Source organism: Schistocerca serialis, chromosome 4, assembly GCF_023864345.2.
Source record: "Schistocerca serialis cubense isolate TAMUIC-IGC-003099 chromosome 4, iqSchSeri2.2, whole genome shotgun sequence".
NCBI lineage: Eukaryota > Metazoa > Arthropoda > Insecta > Orthoptera > Acrididae > Schistocerca > Schistocerca serialis.
In genome coordinates, this window is record NC_064641.1 from 229,695,133 (window position 1) to 229,719,480 (window position 24,348).

Sequence of the window (24,348 nt, forward strand, 5' to 3'; positions counted from 1 at the left end):
GTAGCAAACACTGGCTTTATTTTTACAATCACCTGTTTTAACTAAACTCACCTTCACACTGGTGCTGCCCCATAAAAAGTCTCACAACAAAATATTCAGAGCACAAGAACTATTTGTTTTCATTCTTTGGGAGTTTACTAATGAACTGTTACAAAGCATTCTCTTAGTCCATTGCACGGAAGTTGTTTGGGGGGAAAAATGTTGTGGATCTGTTCATCCACAAACAAATTAATTGGAAGATGACTTCCTTGTAGACCGACGTGATAAACGTCATGAGTTCTCAGTATTTTTCCCGCAGTACAGAAGGTCAAACATTGTTTCAGTGTCGAAAAGGATGACAGTCCCATAACTGAATAACATCATCTGCTAATAGAATATACAGGATAATGAATAGATTTTTCTGGTTAATTCATGGATATTTTACCTACATCTTTGATATTACATATGGTTAAATGAGCAGTGTCAAACTTAAAAATTGCAATTCTCAGTAAATTGCCTTTGGAGCAAAAGCTACAAACTCTCTCACTTTTTAAGGAGTGGTAATCTACCACCTCCTAAATCAACACACTAATGGAAAGTCTTAGCTGGAATACAAAGTAACAAATGAGTAAACACTATCTCCAACTGCATACAGATAGTCCAAGCAGTACTTACACATAGAAACGAAGTTTTAACAATATGACTTGCCCTTTATACTTACATTCTGTCTACAGACATACACAAATCAACATCCTCCTTGTGCTGCAGACCAAACAGAATGATTATCTTGGAAACAGAAAGTGGGTATAACACTCCAGATAAGAGAGAATGTGAACCATGTCCTGTGCATAATACTCCAATCATACTGATTAAGCAGTAGATTACACAATACCAGCTCAGACTACAACGAAACCATATTCTCTGCTAGTGCGCCCTCTACACCAGAGTATAACACTCACTTTCACCGTTGTGTTCTAATACTGACATGCCTCTCTAGTGTCAGTCTCTGTTTCTTCTGTGATATGAAGTATTCAGTTCTGCTAAGAAATAATACATGCCCCAACATTGCACATGCCTTCTGCAGTGCTTTATGAATTTGTAGAAGGTAAAACAAACAGAGAGCTAGTAGCCAGACTTAAGGCAACATACCTGTATGAAGAGGTAGGCTTTAAGATAATCCTTGGTGCGGGTTTAGAAATAAGCTGTTCATGTTCATTCCCAGTAGTATATTTATGCTTTACACGTCAATCACAAGGAAGAAAACCAAAGCGAAACAGCAGTTCTAACAAGTTAAACAATTTCTCACATCACAGTAATGCATTGGAAACTAAAATTGTGTGTGGCAGCAGTAGCAAAATGTTTATTTCAAAGGATGCTGGAGACAACTGAATGAGTTTCCCTTTAAAAGCTCCAGATCATCTCATCTCCTCAAATGCTGATCATGTGCACAGCCCAGGAAGAAAGGGCTGAGATCTGTAACTTTCACAGTTCTGTCTGATGTAGATTAGATTAGATTAGATTAGATTAGTACTTGTTCCATAGAGCATGAATACGACACTTCGTAATGATGTGGAACGTGTCAGGTTAATAAAAGTGTCTATACAAGATATTACATTACACAAAATATTACATGAGACACTATTATTATTATTATTTTGTTTGTGGGGGCTGGGAAATTACCCACTTACTATATCCAAAAATTCATCTAATGAGTAGGAGGAGTTGCCATTAAGAAATTCTTTTAATTTCCTTTTAAATGCTATATGACTATCTGTCAGACTTTTGATGCTATTAGGTAAGTGACCAAAGCATAATTTACCCCCTTCTGAGCCAAAGTTAGATTTAACCTTGAGTAGTGAAGATCATCCTTTCTCTTAGTGTTGTAGCCATGTACACTGCTATTACTTTTGAATTCGTTCAGATTGTTAATAACATATTTCATAAGTGAATATATATATTGTGAGGCTACAGTGAAGATTTCTAGCTCTTTAAATAAGTGTCTGCAGGATGATCTTGGATGAGCTCCAGCAATTATTCTGATTACACGCTTCTGTGCAATGAACACTCTTTTACTCAGTGATGAGTTACCCCAGAATATGATGCCATACGAAAGCAGAGAATGAAAATAGGCGTGGTAAGCTAATTTACTCAGATGTATTATCGCCAAAATTTGCAATGACCCTAATAGCATAAGTAGCTGAACTCAAACGTTTCAGCAGATCCTCAGTGCGTTTTGCCAGTTCATCCCCTCATCAATGCATACACCTAGAAATTTTGAATAGTCTATCTTAGCTACCGATTTATGATCGAAGTCTGTATTTATTAATGGTGTCATTCCATTTACTGTGTGGAACTGTATATACTGTGTTTTGTCAAAGTTTAATGAGAGCCCATTTGCAGAGAACCACTTAAGGATTTTCTGAAAAACATCGTTTACAATTTCACCAGTTAATTCTTGTCTGTTGGGTGTGATAGCTACACTTGTATCATCGGCAAAAAGTACCAGCTTTGGATCTTCGTGAATATAGAATGGCAAGTCATTAATATATATTAAGAACAGCAGAGGACCCAAGACTGAACCCTGCAGAACGCCATTCTTGATTGTTCCCCAGTTTGAGAAATCACCAGTTTTTTTTGCATATTATGTGAACTGTTTATTTCAACTTTCTACACTCTTCCAGTTAGGTATGATTTAAATCATTTGAGCACTGTCCCATTCATACCACAGTACTTGAGCTTATCTAGAAGTAAGCACAAATAATCAGTATACCCCTAATTATTTGGGGTAATGTGGGGGAAAAGATACATGAATAATCAAAACACACAAGTAACAGATTTTTCAAACAGGGATTCTTTGTTTGACAGTTTAGCCCAGTTCTGTGCATGGGTACTGTAGGCCAACCTATTTCTTAAAGTAGCCTGTGTCATTGGTCTGCTTTTTCACACAGAATTTCAAATTTTTCTTGAAGCAGTAATGTCATTGTACTGAAACCCCCTCTGGCTATTAGAATCTAGAAGTGCATCTACACACTGCAATACAATGATTAACAAGGTCACTGTCTTCATCCCCTTTCCACCTTCACTGTTCTCTCCTTTCTTTTGCTGTGAAGTAGTGGTCACAATTATGGCATCCGTCACGTACTGGAAGCCAGGTTCCCATACGTCAATCTTCAGCTGCTCCTTGAAATTTTCTTTATTTTCATCATCACATTCATTATTTGTGCAACTGTTCATCACCGAAAGCTTGAAAATCACTTTCTTCTATAGCAGGAAGGATTTTCCTTCATGGTCAAACTAGTATACGTGGCTTGACTTCCCGCCAGGCATTAAAAATCCTATGCATGGCATCTAGAATTGTCAACTTCTTCCAGAAAGCCACCAATCATCTTCATCAACTAGCACTCTCAGTAGACCAACCCTGTAGTGCTGTTTTACCTATGCAATTACACCTTGGTTCATTGGCTGCCACGTTAGGAGGTAAAAATTTAGTTATGATGAGACCATCATATGCGAATCCTGTCATCAGGAAGTGAAGGGCTGTTATCAGGCACAGTCTTCTGTGACAATACTTCCTCTCCTAGAAATAGCCAACTTTGTGGTACAAAATGTGGGTGGGATAAGTTTTTGAAAATTTCACTCTCCATCCGTGCTCCTTTTTGATTATAGTAATGCACAGGGAGCTCCTTAGCTGCTATATCTTTGAATGATCTAGGCTTTTTTATAGTCAGTAGTATAGTAGTTTCACTTCCTGGTTCCCAGGAGCATTAGCAGTGCAAAAAATTGCCATGTGTTCTTTAGATGACTCACCCAGGAGCACAAATTTTGCTCTTAAAAAACCAGGTTTCTGGCATGCAGACATTTCCAATACAGGCCACTTTCATCTGCATTATAAATATCGTCTGGTGTAAAATTCTCTTCTTCCACAAATTTCTGGAACTTTTTCCAGAAGGAATCAGCAGCCATGACATTTGAACTCCCACTCTCCTTGCACAATAAGTTTGTGAATCCCCTGGCATTTGAATCGTGTTAGCTAGCTAGAGGAGGCATTAAATTCTCCATCTAACCGCAAAGCTTCATGAAAAAACTTAGCTTTTTCAGCACACATCACACCTGAAACACTGACAGCTTCTGCTTGTTTTTGGCTAAACTACTGCAAAAGAGGAACATCTTATTCATCAAATGTAGGTCTTTTCATGCTTTTTTCCTGCAGTTGGTCCCGAACTAGAATCGCATTTCCCCTTGAACAGTCTTTCCAATACCATAATCAGCAATTAGTTTTGTATGAGTTTCACCCTTCTCAAATCTTTCAATTACTTCTCATTTTTGTTTCAATGTCAACAAGTTTCTTTCATTTGACCACACTATCTTTTACAAATTTCTTTTAACTTGCTTCACTGACACACACTGATTAACATAAGAAAACTGACCGTTTTTGATTTACATAGAACACACTGGTCAATAACAATGGAAATGGTACTCTGTTTTCACATGGCAGTGGTTTGAACAATGATTGTAGACAACTTTCACTAGCTTTGCACGATGCTGACACCAAGCTGCAGGTAACTGACAGAATTATAGATTTGACACCACTCAATTATAGAACAGGGCTTCAGAATTATAGCTGCTTGTGAAATACTGGGAAAAATTAATCTGTTCTAGATATACTGAATTCTGTATCGTAAGTGAACCACTTATAGTGGGGCATCCGATGTGGACGATGGATCACATGTGTGCTGGAACCTATGGTTGGCTCTAAGCAGCTTGCTTCAGCCACAAATAAAATAAAAGGCAAAGGAAGTTAAGAGTATTCAGGATTCAATTTTAAAGTGTACTCTCTGCATAACTCAGTAAGCCGACACGATTTTTCATTATTGTTTCAAAACTAAAATGCTAAATTTCAGAAGCACTATAAACGTATTACTTACTCTCAACAACTATTTGTAAAATATTTCTATTCCTTTGATGTAGCATCAGACTAAGATTACATTAACAACACGACCAGTGGCTGGCAGCATTTAAGGCGAGATTGCTGGCCTATCTGATTGTTGAACACTAACAACAAAGTTTCTTGCAGCCGATACATGTGCGGTTAAGCTCTAATGGCTAGCTCTATAATGCAAGTGGTAGCCTGAGGCCAAAACACACAAAGTCGTGTCATGACACCGTCATGTCTAGGTCTATTAACACTGCTTATAGCATCATATATAAGTTACAAAATCTCAGCACGCATGGCTGTTCTCAACTTATGTATGTGTGTGTGAGAGAGGTTCTCTTTATTTACACAAGTGAAAAACAGAAAAAACATTGTGACTATGAGAACACAAGGGAGCTACCTGCTTACACTTAAACTATTTTCTCACATGTTTTCCAGGCACTTCTTTTCTGCCAGATTCTTCCTGCCTTCCATCTTACTAGTTCCAAATCCCTGTCAATGACTTCATAAAACAGGGTACTAGTAAGCCAGCCAGCCAGCCAGCCAGCAAGCCAGACCCCCCCCCCCCCCCGCCCCCACACACACAAATTTTCAAACTTTTTTTTTTACTAGCGTACATGACGCTTTCAGTTCCACGACCACAGTGTTTCTTTAAGTCTCGTGTGTTTTGCAGTTATTATATGCTACATTTTAACTCCTTTGTATGAATTTATGACTGTCCTCAGTCTTGTCATTTTTAAAATTAGTTAATTTTTTATCTTATCTACATTTTTCCTAGCTGATTTGCCTTTTAGTACATCTGCATTTCTATCAGTATTCAAGGGTACGTGTCAAATGCAAAAAAGGGAGATGGAACTGTAGCAGTGGAAATCCGAAGATGCACAAAAATCATTTTAACAAAAGAAGGTTTACAATGAAATGAATAACATTCTGAGTAACACACGCATGTCCAACTCTAAAGAAAACTATAGAAGGCAGGTAAAGGAAAGGAAAAATTTGTGGAGATTCAAATGAATTTCATTTATTAACAATGTCATGATGCAGAATTTTCACATTTTCTTTTAAAAATTAAGGAAATCTTCAGACTATCTAAATTTTGATAGTTTGCCTTTGAGGCAAGTACACAAATATTACTCACATACAACTGTGCATTGTTATGCTGCACTCAAGTTTTATCAGTGAGTATATATGTGGCATATAAATATATTCACTGTCAGATACATCTAACTGTAAAAAGCAAGTAAATCAGTAAAAAAATTATACAGCCTTATAAAATATGAGTTTTACTACCCATGGGGAAAAAAATCCAATACCTCAATACAAAGATGTATAATCTCTTATAAGATTCATGATAGCTGCAGCTTTAGGATTAAAAAACTCTGTTCCAGGTTGGGAGTCACTAATTATGCCAGCTAATTTAACAAAAATCTCATCACCAATACCAAGTATGGCCAGAGTGCGTTGTAACTCAACACAACGTGGGTCACACATCACCTGAGGAACACTCTCTGCTTTTGCCTGCAACTCCCGTATCTTAGTTGCTTGTGCTTGTGACACTTTAGAAACCCTCGTAACAACGTCCTGGAGGCGGAAGAGAGAATTTCTCATGCCAGCAATCCTACGCTCCCTGTCCCAGAACCCCAGCTGAGCAGGCTGTGGGGCCTCTGCTTCTGGTACAGCATCCTCAGCATCATCTGCTAGCCGTACTACTTTGGTTGGAGGCTCAGCTGTAGTCTGATCTTTTGTGGGGCTGGATGTGGTGGTAGTTGGCTGACGAATACTCTGGTCTGCCTCCACATCGAGAGTACCGGTACTTGTAGATGCTGCTTCAACTTGTGATGGAATGATTGGTCTCCGAAGCCGCTGTTTGGCCTGTGGAATTTGTTTTCAGTGGCTTAGTCAGAAACATTTCAGCTTTTGTATAATACTAAATGATCTTACATAAACCAAGAACAAATGTTAGTAAAACATAGCAAGCTAAGCTGAGTATCGAAATCATACAACCCGAATGGTAAAACAAGGAAACCTTATTGGCTTATATCTTACAAAATAAAAAATAAATTCATGGAAGAACTGACCAAACTAAAAGCACTCTTACTAACTAATGAAGTAGATGAAGCACTACACAAAATCTGTAAATTCCAACCACATTCCACTCAATGTCTGTTAAATTTGGGGAGAATCAACATTTAGTTAAATGTTGCAATTGACAGCACATAAAAATGGCATTAAAACAGAGTTAGGAATCATGAAACATAATAGGCCTATATTTATTTATGACGACGTATAGAATACTACCAACTCATGGAAAACTTTTGTAGTGCTATTTCCCCCAACTCTGAACTAAATATCCCACACACATTATGCAGGACTTCCCAAAATCATTCTACACTTAAACTGCAAGCATCTGTCTTGGAACTTAAATATTACACAACTACGTACTGCTTTGCTATACGACTACATAATATCAAAAAATATGGACAAACAACTCAATGAACTGATGTGAACCACTAAGGGTACTACAAGATCAATCCCAAAAGTATTTCTACCGGTCCTGAGTCCCGAACAGACATCTGAGCTACACTAGAAAAATGCATCTGTGAAACATTATAACAAAATCACTTTCATTTACAGAACAAGAATTTAATCCTTCAGGGATGGATAGACATTTCGTTTTTCTGCTCACTGCCAGCACATGACATGTGTAACAGATTCTCCCAGGCTTTGATTTAATACTGATGGTGTGTCAGCTGAAAAGAAGAAAAACTAGAAATAGGAAGTATACAGGTGTACTGTGTCTGTGAGAGACAGTCCACCAAAGTAAAACAATGGTATGGAGAAGCAGACCAACATGTAGTACATTCTTAGTGTAGGTCCCAAAAGCCTATTGCTTGCTGGGCAAATGAGAATTTCTGTGCATGACTCATTTGCAGCAGTTGATATCAGATGACTAACAGCACTTACAGTGTTGACAGCTTTCCCACGGCTTGCTGCTATTAGCATTCATTCACACAACAAACCACGGGAAGTCTACAAGACAAATCATGATGTAGATAGTCAATGAGATTATCATTTGTACTTTTCCATGGCTTGTAAGTAAAGTTAACTTTTACTTCATTGTCTTAGGTTCGAATTTAATCACATGATCAGAATTTTCATAAAAATTGGACATAAGACACACAGGTAGGTCATTCCACTCATGAATGTTTACCTCTGGCTACATTACATGTCAATCTATTATGGCACTCATTTTTTCCACTTTGAGATTTGGCAACTTCTCCTACTAATATGTAAATTATCACATTCCAAACTAACCTTGGCCTAAGGGTATGCTACTGGTCAGTTTTCATCACATCTTTTTTCTTCCAGTCACCACAGAAACACGAAAATAAGGCACACTCCAAATCAAAAACAAATGTCATCAATTTCTATCTTCTCCTAAAAAAATTAGTTTCAGTGATTCTCACTGGCTACCTTATAAGATCACCCAAATGGCTATGACCAATATTAACAAACTGTCAACATCAGTAGGCTAGAAAAAGCCGCTGACATCACAGACACACTTTAGCCTCAGATGACACATGAGAACTCCCTAGCTTCAAGAGTAGGACTGCTGACCTTTCTAAAAGTATTGGCAATCCGATATATCAATATTTAAAAAAATATTATTTTTATTATCAGCTCTTGATATATCACCAGAAAAAATATCAACGTACTGGCCTATAAAAATATCAGCTGCACATTGTAAATATACTGCCAGTTTTAGAGCTGTACATTTAAGTATTGATTTATCATTAAATATTCTGTACATCAACAAGCTAGCATCTGTTTATCCCCCTTAGGGCAAGAATTTAAAAGAAAATGATGTTCATTCTTGGCTCACAATGGTAACTGCATGTTAGTGGGATAATAAAAGTTGTCTCATGCAGCCGTCATTTGGTTTTGTCACTTATCTGATTTGCTTGGAACACTACATGTCAACTTCCCCATTTTTTCATTTCTGCAAACACTAGCAACCTAGCAGCTGTAGTGTCAAAACTGCATGGTGAAGTTAAACGTTTCTGTTAGTAGCACTAAGCACCGATTCCACTAGTATTTCTCCTCACACATCTCCACCCACCATGAAGACCAATTTTGTTATTTCGATTTTTGTTCATTTTCAGCAACTGTTTTTGAAGAATGCTGATGTGAAGAGAGAGAACACTAGTTGCATTAAACCCCCCCCCCCTTTTTTTTTTAATGCAACTGGTGTGCTATTTCTGCACATAGAAAATCTTGTTATTCCATTCACACCACCACCCCCAGAGCAACCTGACTTCTTCTTTGTCCCACCTACACTTGCTTCACACAGTCAAAGAAAAAGACTGAATGTGATGAAAGCTCGAAAAGTAGTAAGATTCCTTCACCTAGTGAAAGTAAAATTATGTTGTTCTACAATTTCAAAAGAACAATTCCAAACATTTATGGAAAATTGGAAAAAAAAAAAAAAAAAAAATAATTACTGATATTTTATCAACAGCCCTACCTCCTCAGAATATAAAAGGACTCTAAAGATTTTATACGATAATCAAAGCCACGACATTTTCATGACTTCTCTTTAGTTACATTCATGACCGCTCGAAAATATGCACATAATGTAGGTATGTATGAACTGTAGTATACCATTCATCACATGCTATAAGAACATTAAACTCTCACACACAGGATGGGGTATGACTATTTTCAGATATATTTATCATCCCGTCAAAACTAAAACTTCTTTGTTAACGGAAAGGCCTCTTAGCTGCATCATTTCCATCGAACACACATATCAGCTTCTAGACAAACACTATGAAATCATGAGGTGCACTTTGCAGTAAGTTCATCACATCTCTATTCACTACATCAGCCATTGAGGCAGACATGATTTTTGACACAAATTCTTCCATTGCAATTGTCACTCAAGAATTTCTCAAAATGCAGGTCTGCATAACTGAGTGCTACCTATGAGCCACCTTTGACAACCTATTTTCAAAGGACTCTTCTCAGCAGTTTTTTGATACAGATATTCTGAAGGGCAGGGGTAAAATACAGGGAGCAAAAGGCTATTTACAATTTGTACAGAAATCAGATGGCAGTTATAAGAGTCGAGGGGCATGAAAGGGAAGCAGTGGTTGAGAAGGGAGTGAGACAGGGTTGTAGCCTATCCCTGACGTTTTTCGATCTGTATATTGAGCAAGCAGTAAAGGAAACAAAAGAAAAATTTGGAGTAGGAATTAAAACCCATGGAGAAGAAATAAAAACTTTGAGGTCCGCCAATGACATCGTAATTCTGTCAGAGGCAGCGAAGGACTTGGAAGAGCAGTTGAACAGAATAGACAGTGTCTTGAAAGGATATAAGATAAACATCAACAAAATCAAAACGAGGATAATGGAATATAGTCGAGTAAGTCAGGTGATGCTGAGGGAATTAGATTAGGAAATGAGACACTTAAAGTAGTGAAGGAGTTTTGCTGTTTGGGGATCAAAATAACTGATGATGGTCGAAGTAGAGAGGATATAAAACGTAGACTGGCAATGGCAAGGAAAGCGTTTGTGAAGAAGAGAAATTTTTTAACATCAAGTATAGATTTAAGTGTCGGGAAGTCTTTTCTGAAAGTATTTGTATGGAGTGTAGCCTTGTATGGAATGAAGCTTTCAAAATGTGGTGCCACAGAAGAATGCTGAAGATTAGATGGGTAGATCTTATAACTAATGAGGTGGTACTGAATAGGATTGGGGAGAAGAGAAGTTTGTGGCACAACTTGACTAGAAGAAGGGATCAGTTGGAAGGACATGTTCTGAGGCATCAAGGGATCACCAATTTAGTATTGGAGGGCAGTGTGGAGTGTAAAAATCATAAAGGGAGACCAAGAGATGAATGCACTAAACAGATACAGAAGGATGTAGGTTGCAATAGGTACTGGGAGATGAAGAAGCTTGCACAGGATAGAACAGTATGGAGAGCTGCATCAAACCAGTCTCAGGACTGAAGATGACGACGACAACAACAACAACAACAACAACAACAACAACAACAACAACAACGATCTGTGCAATCATTTTTGGAAATAAAGACTTCCTTTTCTGTGTAGTTTTTGCCCACAGCAGTTGCAACAAATCTATATGCACGAAATGAGTTTTTTTACGATTACACACTGTCAGAATCTGCTGCCATTTCCACAACAGTTTTATTTATGAACTGAGAAGCAGTGCTATACATTAAACTGAACACACCTCTGTACAAAAATGGGCAGAGAGAGTAATTTGACTAACACTTAAAAACTAAGCAAATTCAGCTGATAAGGATTTAAGAAACTAGAGTTGTACACAAAGGAATCTGTCTTCTAAGTAAGGTTTAATTGTTTAAAGTTCCTACTTTCACATGAGCTTTAATGTGTTTCAGCAACATACTTCTTCAATGAGAAATAAGTTCAATCACATTCTTCATGACTTCACTATTACCAATCGATCTTATAGAACAAAATTTGCGAGGAAACTTGGAAAACTCAGTGATATCTGAGAAAGTTACCTTACTTGAATGAAAATCCTTCACGAAGTACAAGATCACTATCACAAATACATTAATACTGCAACCACTTTTATTTTGAGCAGTTTTCAAAGCTCTGTTCATTACATGAACTGAGCAAGTGCCACAATGAAACATTTGTCATTGATTATCTTCTTCATTGATTAGAAATGCTTATAAATAATGCAAAATCTTGAATCGAGCAAAATCTTCAAGTTCACATTTGGCCCATCCACTGAAATTTGAATTACAACGGTAAGTCCATTATTATCCGCAAAGTAATTATAAATAAAATTTTATTGTAATCAAATAGGAAACTTGCAACAACATTTTTCGACATGGTCTCCTTGCATTTCAATGCACTTGGTCCATCGTTGTACAAGCTTCCTGATGCCCTCATAAAAGAAGGTTCTCGGTTGAGCTGCAAGCCAGGAATGCACCACTTCTTTCACTGCTTTGCCCGAGGCAAAAGTAATCATCTCGTTGTAACGTACACTGTTTGTTATTGTGCCCCTTTCCCAATTATGTTCCAGTACTGGGCCTCGTGTGTCCAAAAAAACCGTAAGCATCAGTTTTCCTGCAGTTGGTTGGGTCTTTAGCTTTTTCTTGCATGGCGAATTCAGATGTTTCCATTCCACACACTTCCGTTTACTCTCCGGCTCATAATGAAGGATCCATGTTTCGTCCATCAGCAACAATTCTGTCTAAGTAGCTGTCCCCTTCATTACCATAGCGATCCAAATGTTTTTTTGCAGATGTCCATGCACGTTTGTTTCTGCAACTGTGCGAGTTGTTAGGGATCCATCTTGCACAAACTTTATGAAACCCAAGTCTGCTGTGGATGATTTCTTAAGCAGAACTGTGGCTAATTTGCAGACGATGTGTCACTTTGTCAATAGCTAATCATCGGTCTAAGAGAATCATTTCACGTGAACGCTCAATGGTTTCTTCATTTATGGTGGTAAACAGTCATCCAACTATTTCATCGTGCCCAAAACTTGTGCGACCATTTCGGAATTTTTCAATCCATTCATAGACGCTCCGTTATGGCAAAACGCTGTTCCCATATTGTACCAAAAGTCTTCAATGAATTTCGGCCCCTGATACGCCTTCTAACCACAAAAAAGCGGATCACTGAATGTTGCTCTTCTTTGTTGCAAATAGACAGCGAAGCAGCATTGATTAACAGAATGGCAGTGATAACAAAACTAATCTAGCAGCTTGAAAATTATAAATATATAACAACAAATAACCAAAGCACGCATCAACAAAACAACAGTACTACCACAAAAATAACTAAATTGCGGATAATAATTGACTTACTCTCGTATATTCTGAAGTGACAAATTCAAACCATTAACATCCTTCAGAAAACTTGACCATAAAGCAGCAGATGTGGCAGAATTCAAAAACAGACTTGTTAAATATCTTGCAGATACAGACATATTGTTCATCCCAGAAACAAACCACCAAAAATCCATCTGCCCCTTTTGGATAGCTTTGTTCAAACTCTCATCATATGACACACAAAAGAATCCAATTTCCCTGACTTTGTTAGGAGATTCTGGAAATGAGGGCCAAATCCATAAGTAATTACACATAACTTATCCTTGCATAATGGATTTTTTTTTTTTTGCAATCACGCTGTCAGGAAACAATTTGAAATTATTCTACAGTGTTTCCAGAACTTCTTACTAATGAATGAGACATGATTATTCACAGCTCGTATGATTTTAGATTTTACTATCTCATCAGTTCCTTAAAAAAGTTTCAATGAGTCTGTTTTGAAACTCTTCGACTAAAGTTCTAGATGTCGCAGGAGCAAGTGTAGGTGATTTGTTACTGCCATTCACATTCTGTTCGGAAGGAACTAGTGACTGTGATGGTATTACCTCAGCTACAGCAAAAGGTAACTTTCTTTGCTGCCTTGAAACTAACAAATGAACCAGCGTTGAAGGTCTCGTGTCTTACACACGAAATCCCACTGGCACTAGCACCAAACTCACATTTGCACAAAATGCTCGCAGACGTGAAGTTACAATCTGCGAGAGATATTAATATGGTGTGGGAAATGTTTTGGCTAGTGAGAAATTGGTTTTACTCTGACCGTATTTAGTAACTTTAAAACCAGATTAAAATTACAATAGTATTAATTATTAAAAATCTTAAGAGCAATGTCTTTCCAAAAAAGGATGCGGATTAAAGTGATTTAAAAAGAGAAAGTGGACAGAATTAAAGAAACAGCTGTTCTAACTGATAATCCTACAGCAACACTGTCATGAGCAGAGCTACAATTTGTGTCATTTCCACTAGGCGTTTACACCTCATATAGCTCAACAATGCCACATTCCAAATTTCTCCATCTCCACCTGCCCCTCAAGACTGCCAAAATAAAATTCATGGCCGCCTACTCAATAGGTTCTGCAGACACCTAGGGCCACTACTACAGTACATGTATTGTGATGGATAACCTACAGACTTTATAGGATGCCAACTGGTTGGCTTCCAACAGTGAAAATCCATGATAATGAACACAAGAACTATTTATGAGATTCCGCACACACAGCCTCTGTTACTTGGCACTTGACTTACAAAAGGCTGTGGAGTTCCTTGTGTTTAGTCCGCTTTATAGTAACCTGGGTAGTTTCATACCCTGATGCAACATTCTACATAACAAGTTGCTGGTAACATTGGGCACTAACTGTAAAATCTCCCACATTCAGAACAAAGTGCTGATTTGCCACTCCACCTATAATTTATTAGCATATTGGGCTCTGAATGTAAATTCCACATAGCTCTGACAATGTTAACATTATAGATGTCTTTAACTTTTCAAGTATATAGATGGCTGACAGTGTTCATTGTAATCATTAATATTACATAAATGCTTAGTATGAAGTCGTCATAGCTGAGAAGTATAAGAGGAAGAGCAGTGCTTTTTAAGTAGCTACATTTTGCAAATGCACATGCCAATACTGAAAGTAATATAGAAGTATTCCCCATGAACTAATTGTGAATGAATGAGCCAGTGACAGATTTTGAGAAAGATGACTATCAACAAAAACTGTACTAACAGCTTTCGGGAAACAAGACACTGACTCAGCTGACGATAGTTAACTGAAAAATATATACCTCAATGCTACAGCTGCCATTATACTTCAATTGTTGGATGGGAAATTCTGAATCGAAAAGAGAAGTTGGGGAAGAAGGTTGTATATGAAGATGTCCGGACATGTCCGAAAGGACAGATACCATCTTCATATATAGTTAAGGCTAACCGGCCATTGACCTCCTCCTGTGCTGGATCCACACACATTGCCCGAACTCTTACGGGACTCTGTAAGACTGTCTGCAACGAGTAATGAGTGTAATGGGCAGGGGCACTATGAATGTAGTGTATGGACATTAAGCTGGGAATGTGGGTCTCATGGGGAGTGTGCAAGGGATAAATCCCTGCAGTCCCACTATCCTCTGTGCCCTTCGTGGCTCAGATGGGTAGAGCGTCTGCCATGTAAGCAGGGGATCCTGGTTTCGAGTACTGGTCGGGGCACACGTTTTCAACTGACCCCGTTGATCTTTATCAATGCCTGTCGACAGCTTAGGGTCTTGATTTGATTATCATTTCATGAAGGTTGTATGTTGATCTCTGCTGTCATACAAGAAGTTTTCAAATCCCTAAATTGGAAAACAGAAGGAACAGGCTACATGTTCATGGAAAAATTCCAAACCATCTTTGTTTTGATGATGATATCGCACTGTTTATGACAGTGCAGATGAACTACAAGAACAAATGGAAGATCTTTTTCGAGTTTCCTGGCAATCGAAAATTTAGTTTTGAACAGGTTGTTTACAATCAGTAGCTTACATATAACATGTTTTGATTCATGTAATTGAGACAGGGATTGTTTCTTCAGAAACAGTCACCCAGACAACAACGGTGAGATGCACATTGGGAGTTTCTTAGAGAGACAAGAATGAAAATCGATAGGGTTGAAATCAATGAGGATGCAACGTCATGAAACAGTATTGGTGCAAACTGTTCAAATATGATGAATCTGCAATGTAATCAATATTTAGTGACAATCTAATCCAGGTTCAAGTCCTGGCCTGGAACAAATTTTCAATTGTCACTAAATATTCTTTAGACATAATTGTAATGCTAATTAAATGGAGGTATTAAATATCCCAAATTGTGGGTGTTAATGGTTGAGCTTGAATTATGTACATTCAAGGCAAGGTTAACCTGAACTTCAGGAATGATGCTTTGGGATGCATCACAAAATCCTGAAATTCACTACGATGATGATGATGATGATGGAGGAGGAGGGGGAGGGGGAGGAGGAGGAGGGGGGAGGAGGAGGGGGGGAGGAGGAGGGGGGAGGAGGAGGAGGGGGGAGGAGGAGGAGGGGGAGGAGGAGGAGGAGGGGAGGAGGAGGGGGAGGAGGAGGAGGGGGAGGAGGAGGAGGGGGAGGAGGAGGAGGGGGAGGAGGAGGAGGAGGAGGGGGAGAAGGGGGAGGGGGAGAAGGGGGAGGGGGAGAAGGGGGAGGAGGAGGGGGAGGAGGAGGAGGGGGAGGAGGAGGGGGAGGAGGAGGAGGGGGAGGAGGAGGAGGGGGAGGAGGAGGAGGGGGAGGAGGAGGAGGGGGAGGAGGAGGAGGGGGAGGAGGAGGAGGGGGAGGAGGAGGAGGGGGAGGAGGAGGAGGGGGAGGAGGAGGAGGGGGAGGAGGAGGGGGAGGAGGAGGAGGGGGAGGAGGAGGAGGGGGAGGAGGAGGAGGGGGAGGAGGAGGAGGGGGAGGAGGAGGAGGGGGAGGAGGAGGAGGGGGAGGAGGAGGAGGGGGAGGAGGAGGAGGGGGAGGAGGAGGAGGGGGAGGAGGAGGAGGGGGAGGAGGAGGAGGGGGAGGAGGAGGAGGGGGAGGAGGAGGAGGGGGAGGAGGAGGAGGGGGAGGAGGAGGAGGGGGAGGAGGAGGAGGGGGAGGAGGAGGAGGGGGAGGAGGAGGAGGGGGAGGAGGAGGAGGGGGAGGAGGAGGAGGGGGAGGAGGAGGAGGGGGAGGAGGAGGAGGGGGAGGAGGAGGAGGGGGAGGAGGAGGAGGGGGAGGAGGAGGAGGGGGAGGAGGAGGAGGGGGAGGGGGAGGAGGAGGAGGGGGAGGAGGAGGAGGGGGAGGAGGAGGAGGGGGAGGAGGAGGAGGGGGGGAGGAGAGGAAAGTAAAAGCTGGTGAAACCTGTCAACAAGCGAGATACACTGGTTCAGTACCACAATGAAATGGTTTACCAAAATGTCACTTTTGTCTTACTGGATGGAAAGCAATTCACAAAAACCTGATATCTGTAAAACAGAAGTGGAGATTCAATGAAATATTAAGATCAACTGCGGAAAAAAATGAAGACCAAAACAAAAATCCACCAGACCCAGAGTCATGAGCAACAACATGACAGAGGTATTACAATCAGAAAGTCTGACAGCAGACCAATGGATCGAAGTGCAGCAAACTATTCACCAATTCAATGCAGCAGCAGCAGCAACTTGTGAGTGACCATAACACTTTGAACCATAATCATTGGACCACATTAGCCACCACCCAAAAAGTGTAACTGCACTGACTAAATACATCATAGGCCACAGAGATTAGTGTGAACACTAAACATGGAAAATAATAATATGCACTGTTGGTCATAGTAGACACTGGCATGTGGTGATTTTTTTGTTTTGTTTTGGTTTTAGTGCGCAAAACTGCTATGGTCATTAGCGCCCGGTCCGTGACTTAGGAAACAGTAAAAAACCGAAAATGGAAACCAGCGGCAATGGGAACGAAAGTCATAAAATTGGAGAAACGAAAAGCAGAAGGAAGGCATAAAAATCCACTACAGAAAGGGGTTGGTTGTCCCCAAAAAAAGCTTCAAATGACCGACATCATTTCACTGGCACTAATAAACTTGAGAACACGGTCGGCTGAGCGCGTGTCATCTGCTAAAATCGACGATATATCAGGCGATAGCTGTAGACGGGAGCGTAACGGATTAAAATAGGGGCACTCAATTAAAAGGTGTCTTACCGTCCACAGCTGAGAGCAGTGGGGACAGAGTGGGGGAAGATCGCCGCTTAAAAGATGTTGATGGCTAAAAAGACATTGCCCTATCCGGAGTCTAGTTAAAATAACCTCCTCCCGATGACGCCTTCGGGAGGAAGAGGTCCAAGCACAAGGAAGAGCTTTCACATCCCGCAATTTATTATGGGGAAGTGTCGACCAATGCGCGTGCCATAAATGAACAACACGACGACATAAAACGTTCCGTAGATCGGCGAAGGGAATCGATTGAATAGCTGGCCGAAGAAGAGAGACTGTAGCCTTGGCTGCAATATCGGCCGCCTCATTTCCACAGGTACCAACGTGTCCCGGGAGCCAGAGGAACGCCACCGAGACGCCCCCCAGGTGGAGCAAGCGCAGACAGTCCTGAATCCGTTGGACCAGAGGGTGCACAGGATAAAGAGCTTGGAGACTGAGGAGAGAGCTGAGAGAATCTGAGCAGATAACGTACTGTATCTGCTGATGGCGGCAGATGTAGTGGACAGCCTGGAGAACAGCGTAAAGCTCCGCAGTATAAACCGAACACTGGTCGGGAAGCCGAAAGTGATTTGGGGTGTCGCCAACAATATAGGCACTCCCTACACCTAACGATGTTTTCGAGCCGTCGGTGTAAATAAATGTGGCGTCCGTCATTTGTGCACATAGAACAGCAAATGTGCGACGATAAACAAGTGAAGGGGTACCATCCTTGGGAAATCGACAAAGGTCACGGAGCAGGCAGATCCGGGGACGGAGCCAAGGCGGTGCTGTACCCCAAGTTGTCAAGAAGGTTTTAGGAAAGCAGAAGGAAAGAGAATGGAGCAGTTGACGGAAGCGGACTCCCGGTGGTAGTAGGGAGGAGGGGTGGCCTGCATACCCTACATCAAAGGAGGCGTCGAAAAAAATGTCATGGGCTGGATTAGCAGGCATGGAAGACAGATGGCTAGCATAACGACTCAGAAGGACTGCTCGCCGATTGGACAGCGGAGGTTCAGCAGTCTCAGCATAAAGGCTTTCCACAGGGCTGGTGTAAAAAGCTCCAGACACTAAACGTAATCCACAGCGGTGGATAGAGTCGAGACGCCGAAGAATAGACGACCGAGCAGAGGAGTAGACTATGCTTCCATAGTCCAATTTCGAGCGCACTAAGGCGCGATAGAAGCAGAGAAGGACCACTCGGTCCGCTCCCCAGGAGGTACCATTCAGGACACTGAGGGTGTTGAGGGATCGCAGACAGCGAGCCGAAAGATAGGAAACGTGGGAGGACCAGCACAGTTATCTGTCAAACATAAGACCCAAGAATTTAGCGACGTCTGAAAACGGAAGGTTGACAGGTCCTAGATGTAAGGAGGGTGGAAGAAACTCCTTACGTCGCCAAAAAGTAACACAAACGGTCTTACTGGGAGAAAAACGGATGCCAGTTTCGATGCTCCAAGAGTGGAGGCGATCGAGATGTCCTTGAAGACGACGTTCAAGAAGGCTGGTCCGTTGAGAGCTGTAATAGATCGCAAAATCGTCCACAAAGAGGGAGCCCGAGACATCAGGAAGGAGACAATCCATAATTGGATTTATGGCAATGGCAAACAGTACAACACTCTGCACGGAGCCCTGGGGTTCCCCGTTTTCTTGGGAGAAAGTACGGGAGAGAGTAGTGCTCACCCACACCCTAAATGTGCGCTCTGCCATAAATTCGCAAAGAAAAAGTGGCAGCCGACCTCTAAAGCCCCAAGAGAAAAGTGTGCGGAGGATGCCTGTCCTCCAACAGGTATCGTATGCTCTCTCCAGATCAAAAAATATTGCTACTGTTTGGCGTTTCCGGAGGAAATTGTTCATGATATAAGTGGAGAGAGCAACAAGATGGTCAACTGCAGAACGATGCTTTTGGAATCCGCATTGGGCAGGTGTTAAAAGACTGGGATTCCAGCCACCACGCTAAACGGTAATTCACCATACGCTCCAAAACCTTACAGACACTACTCGTGAGAGAAATGGGGCGATTGCTAGAGGGGAGATGTTTGTCCTTTCCAGGTTTCGAAACAGGAACGACGATAGCTTCCCACCATCGTCTGGGAAAAGTACTGTCGGTCCAAATTCGATTATAAAGGCGAAGGAGGTAACGCAGACTATGGGTTGATAAATGCAGCAACATTTGGACGTGGATACCATCCGGTCCTGGGGCGGAGGAGCGAGAAGAAGAGAGTGCATGTTGGAGTTCCCGCATGGAGAAAACAGTATTGTAGCTTTCGCGATTTTGAGAGGAGAAAGCAAGAGGTCGCACTTCCGCTGCACGTTTCTTCGGGAGAAATGCTGGCGGGTAATTTGAAAAGCTCGAAATCTCAGCAAAGTGCTGACCCAACGAGTTAGAAATTGTGACGGGGTCCACTAATGCATCATGCACGACAGTGAGCCCAGAGACTGGGGAGAAACTAGGCGCGCCTGAGAACCGTCGAAGCCGACTCCAAACTTCCGAGGAGGGAGTGAAGGTGTTAAATGAGTTAATAGAGAACTTCCAGCTTGCCTTCTTGCTATCGCGGATGACACGACGGCATCGCGCACGGAACTGCTTATAGCGGATACAGTTGGCCAAAGTAGGATGGTGGCGGAAAATGCCGAGAGCACGTCGCCGCTCACGTATTGCATCACGGCATGCCTCGTTCCACCAAGGAACTGGGGGGTGCCGGGTCAATTCGGAGGTGCGTGGTATTGAACGTTCCGCAGCTGTAAGAATAACGTCGGTAATATGTGTGACCTCATCGTCGACGATGGGAAAGTGACGGTCATCGAATGTCGCTAGAGACGAAAAAAGTGTCCAATCAGCTTGGGCAAACTTCCAGTGTTGCGGGCGCATATATGGCAGTTGAGGCTGCAGTCTAAGGACACATGGAAAGTGGTCACTCGAGTGTGTATCATCAAGGGCGAACCATTCGAAGCGCCGAGCTAGCGGAACAGTACCGACTGCAAGGTCCAAATGAGATAAATTTGTCGTGGAGGCAGACAAAAATGTAGGGACCCCAGTGTTGAGGCAAACTAGATCCGCTTGGTGGAAGACGTCGAGCAATAGTGAGCCACGTGGACTAGGATGTGGAGATCCCCAAAGCGGGTGGTGGGCACTTAAGTCCCCAACCAGCAAATAGGGGGGTTAAAGCTGACCAAGAAGATGAAGGAGATCAGCTCGTGCCATTGGTGTGGACGATGGAATGTATACAGTACAAAGAGAGAACGTGTATCCGGAAAGGGAAAGACGGACGGCGACAGCTTGGAAGGAAGTGTTTAAGTGAATTGGGTGATAATGGAGAGTATCATGGAGAAGAATCATGAGTCCTCCATGTGCTGGAGTGCCTTCAACAGAGGGGAGATCATATCGGACGGACTGAAAATGAGGGAGAACAAAGCGGTCATGGGGACACAGCTTTGTTTCCTGAAGACAGAAGATGACTGGCGAGTAGGATCGTAAGAGGATCGACAATTCATCCCGACTGGCTCGAATACCGCAGATATTCCAGTGGATAATGGACATAGGGTGAACAGAACATGGAGGAATGTGACCAGGGTTGCTGTCAACTCAACGACTGCTCAGAGCTTGCGACCGACAGCATGGAATGGCATTCAGCCGAAGGCAGAAGATCCTGATCCATAGGTTGTTCAGGAGCAGCTCCTGCCACCAGCGATCGGCCGGTTGATCGGCCGCCAGCAGTGCGCCTCGGCGACACAGAAGACGGCCGAGGGCGATTTCCACCAGGTGGTGCTGTAGATGGGACACGCCTTGGTGGAGAAGGAGAGGAACTGGGTTTCTTTGTAGCCTTCTTGGAAGTATTATGTTTAGATGAAGGAGGAACCGATGGTTGGGAAGTTGCGGTACGTAAAAACTCTTCACGAGTATGCTCTTTTCTCGAAGTCTTGGTGTCTGACTTTTGGGCTCGAGATTTAGCAGAACCCGACGAAGGGTGAGCCAGAGAGTGGGCAGGCGAAAGTGGTGAGGTTGAACGGGCGATCTTTGCGCTGGCCGATCTGACGACCGTGGCACTAAAGGTGAGGTCGCAAGTCTGCGTGGCCGCCTCCTTTGTTGGCCGAGGAGAAGCAAGGACAGTGCTGTATTTTCATGTCTGAGGCACGGTGGGCTGCCGACTGGCGAATAATTTTCGAGCAGCAAAGGTCGACACCTTTTCCTTCACTCTGATTTCCTGGATGAGCTTTTCATCCTTAAAAACGGGGCAATCTCGAGAGGAAGCAGCGTGGTCACCCATACAGTTGATGCAGCGAGGGGATGGAGGTGGACAAGCACCCTCATGGGCATCCTTGCCACACGTAACACATTTGGCCGGATTGGAACAGGACTGGCTGGTGTGATTGAACCGCTGACAGCGATAGCAACGCGTAGGGTTTGGGACGTAAGGGCGAACGGAAATTATCTCATAGCCTGCTTTGATTTTCAACGGGAGTTGAACTTCGTCAAATGTCAAGAAGACAGTGCGGGTTGGAATGATGTTCGTGTCAACCCTTTTCATAACTCTATGAACAGCCGTTACGCCCTGGTCGGACAGGTAGTGCTGAATTTCTTCATCAGACAATCCATCGAGGGAGCGTGTATAAACGACTCCAAGCGAGGAATTTAAAGTGCGGTGCACTTCAACCCGGACAGGGAAGGTGTGGAGCAGAGAAGTACGCAGCAATTTTTGTGCCTGGAGGGCACTGACTGTTTCGAACAACAGGGTGCCATTCCGTAATCTGGAACAAGACTTTACAGGACCTGCAATTGCGTCGACACCTTTCTGAATAATGAAAGGGTTGACCGTGGAGAAGTCGTGATCTTCGTCAGACCGAGAAACAACAAGGAACTGTGGCAATGATGGAAGAACTGTCTGTGGCTGAGACTCAGTGAACTTATGCTTGTGAGCAGACATAGTGGAAGGTGAGGAAACCATTGCGGAAGGATCCCCCATGATTACCGGCGTCTCCGATGGTGCGCTCCTCCCTTGTGGGGGCCCTCTCTGAGGGCACTCCCACCTTAGGTGATTGTTCACACCTCCCGACAAATGGACGGAGGGACCAATCAGCACTTTCGGAAGGTATCAGCTCGGGTAATCACCCCTCCCTGGGCCTGGCCGTTACCAGGGGGTACGTACGTGTCCTACCTGCCTACCCGGGGTGGGGAATTACGCGTTACCCCGTCACCGGCTACGCACGGAAGTGCGTGGGCCGGCCTTCAGACACGCACAGGGAGGAAAAAAGAAAGGGAAAGGAAAGAAGAGGGGTCTCAAATGCCGCAGCAGAGAAAAGGGCAAAGAGAAGAGGGAAGGAAAAGAGAAGGACAGAGGAAGGACGAAGACTTGCAAGTGTAGAAAGCAAGGAATTTGTAACAGTTTCGAGCATCCGTCTCCGGACGTAGGCACAAACCATACTCCCAGAGGGGGAGAAATGGAAGGAAAGAGCCAGAGGTGAGGGGGGGGGGGGGGGGGGCGAAGATGGGGGACGGGGAAGGATGTGGAAAGGGAAGGTATGCAGCCCGGAAAGGAAGGAGGGCCACATTAGCTCGGGGTCCCGTGCTCGCTACGCACGTATCCACAAAAGAGTTGTGGACCCCCTGGGGGGGGGGGGGGGGGGGGGCGGCATGTGGTGATGACAGAACACAACTGGAGTACAAACAACACATATATGGTTACTCTGCAATTCACACTGTTTGACAGATGGTGAAAAACACTTTCCTTCTATCTCTCTACCATTCCACCCTCATATACCTCTGGGGGAATTTTTCTATGTGAGCTCCAATTTCCATTATTTTATCACTATGGTCATTTCTCCCTATATAGTTGAGAACAGAGAAAATCCCTGGGACCTGTAGGAGAAAGTTGGTGACAAATTTCATGAAAATATCTCACAACAAAAAATGCCTCTATTTTATAGACTACCAGCCCCATTCCCTTATATCTGTGACATTGCCTCTCATTTTGTGATTTTACCAAATAAGCTGCTGCTCTCTGAAGTCCAGAAGAGAACAGACAAGTGTGGTGTAGGCTGGCTCTCTAGGTCATTTGTTGCACCTTCTAAATGTTCTGTCAATAAAATGCGTGTCTTTGGTTCATCTCTCCCATAATGTTTACAATGTGATGGTTCCAATTTAAGTCACTCATAATTGTAATCCCTAGATATTCAATTGAATTGAGAACTTTTAAAATTGTGCAATTTAGTTCATGATAAATCACCACTTTCCCACCAAGCAGATTTCGTATATAAACCATATTGTAATTTGTTTTGACCTTCTTATGACTTCACTAAATGATTAATTGGCAGCATCACCTGCAAACAGTCTAAGAGGGCTGTGCAGATAGTCTCCTAAATTGAGTATGACGCTTCCTTGGGGAACACCTGAAAGAGCTTTGGTTTCACTAGCTGACTTTCTGATAGGGACACATGACTTCTAGTTGCAACATCTGGGACAATACTCTCAAGGTACACAATTTAATTAGAAGCAGCTGGAGAATCTACTGGAAAAATGGAATAAATTCTAGTTCCCCCGTCAGCAGCACTCTTCGCTTCATATGAATAAAGAGCCATGCTGTGTTTCACAAGAACAGTATTTTCTGAGTCTGTGCCAGTTATGTGTCGATAGACCATTTTCCTCTGTGCGCTTCATAATGTTGGGACACACTTTGTGTTCCAAAACTGTACCATGAATCAATGTCAATTATGTGTGTCTATAATTAAGCAAATTACTTCAATTTTCTTTCTTGTGCATTTTTTTGATATGTGCATCTTTCTAATATCTGAGTACATACATTTTGTTGAACGAGTGGTTGTCTTACAAATGCTTAAAATGGGGATATGAGGTGATC

At 42.5% G+C, this 24,348-nt stretch overlaps 1 protein-coding gene across 3 annotated transcripts in view; it reads right to left on the bottom strand.

The window, feature by feature from the left end:
- Positions 1-5,917: 5,917 nt before the first annotated feature.
- Positions 5,918-24,348, bottom strand: part of LOC126474176 (uncharacterized) — a 47,111-nt gene continuing 28,680 nt past the window's right edge. For all 3 annotated transcript variants that reach the window (XM_050101637.1, XM_050101638.1, XM_050101636.1), the window contains exon 3: positions 5,918-6,784. In XM_050101637.1, coding sequence (XP_049957594.1) covers positions 6,227-6,784 — 558 coding nt within the window. In that variant the 3' untranslated portion in view covers positions 5,918-6,226. The remainder of the gene's footprint in view (positions 6,785-24,348) is intronic.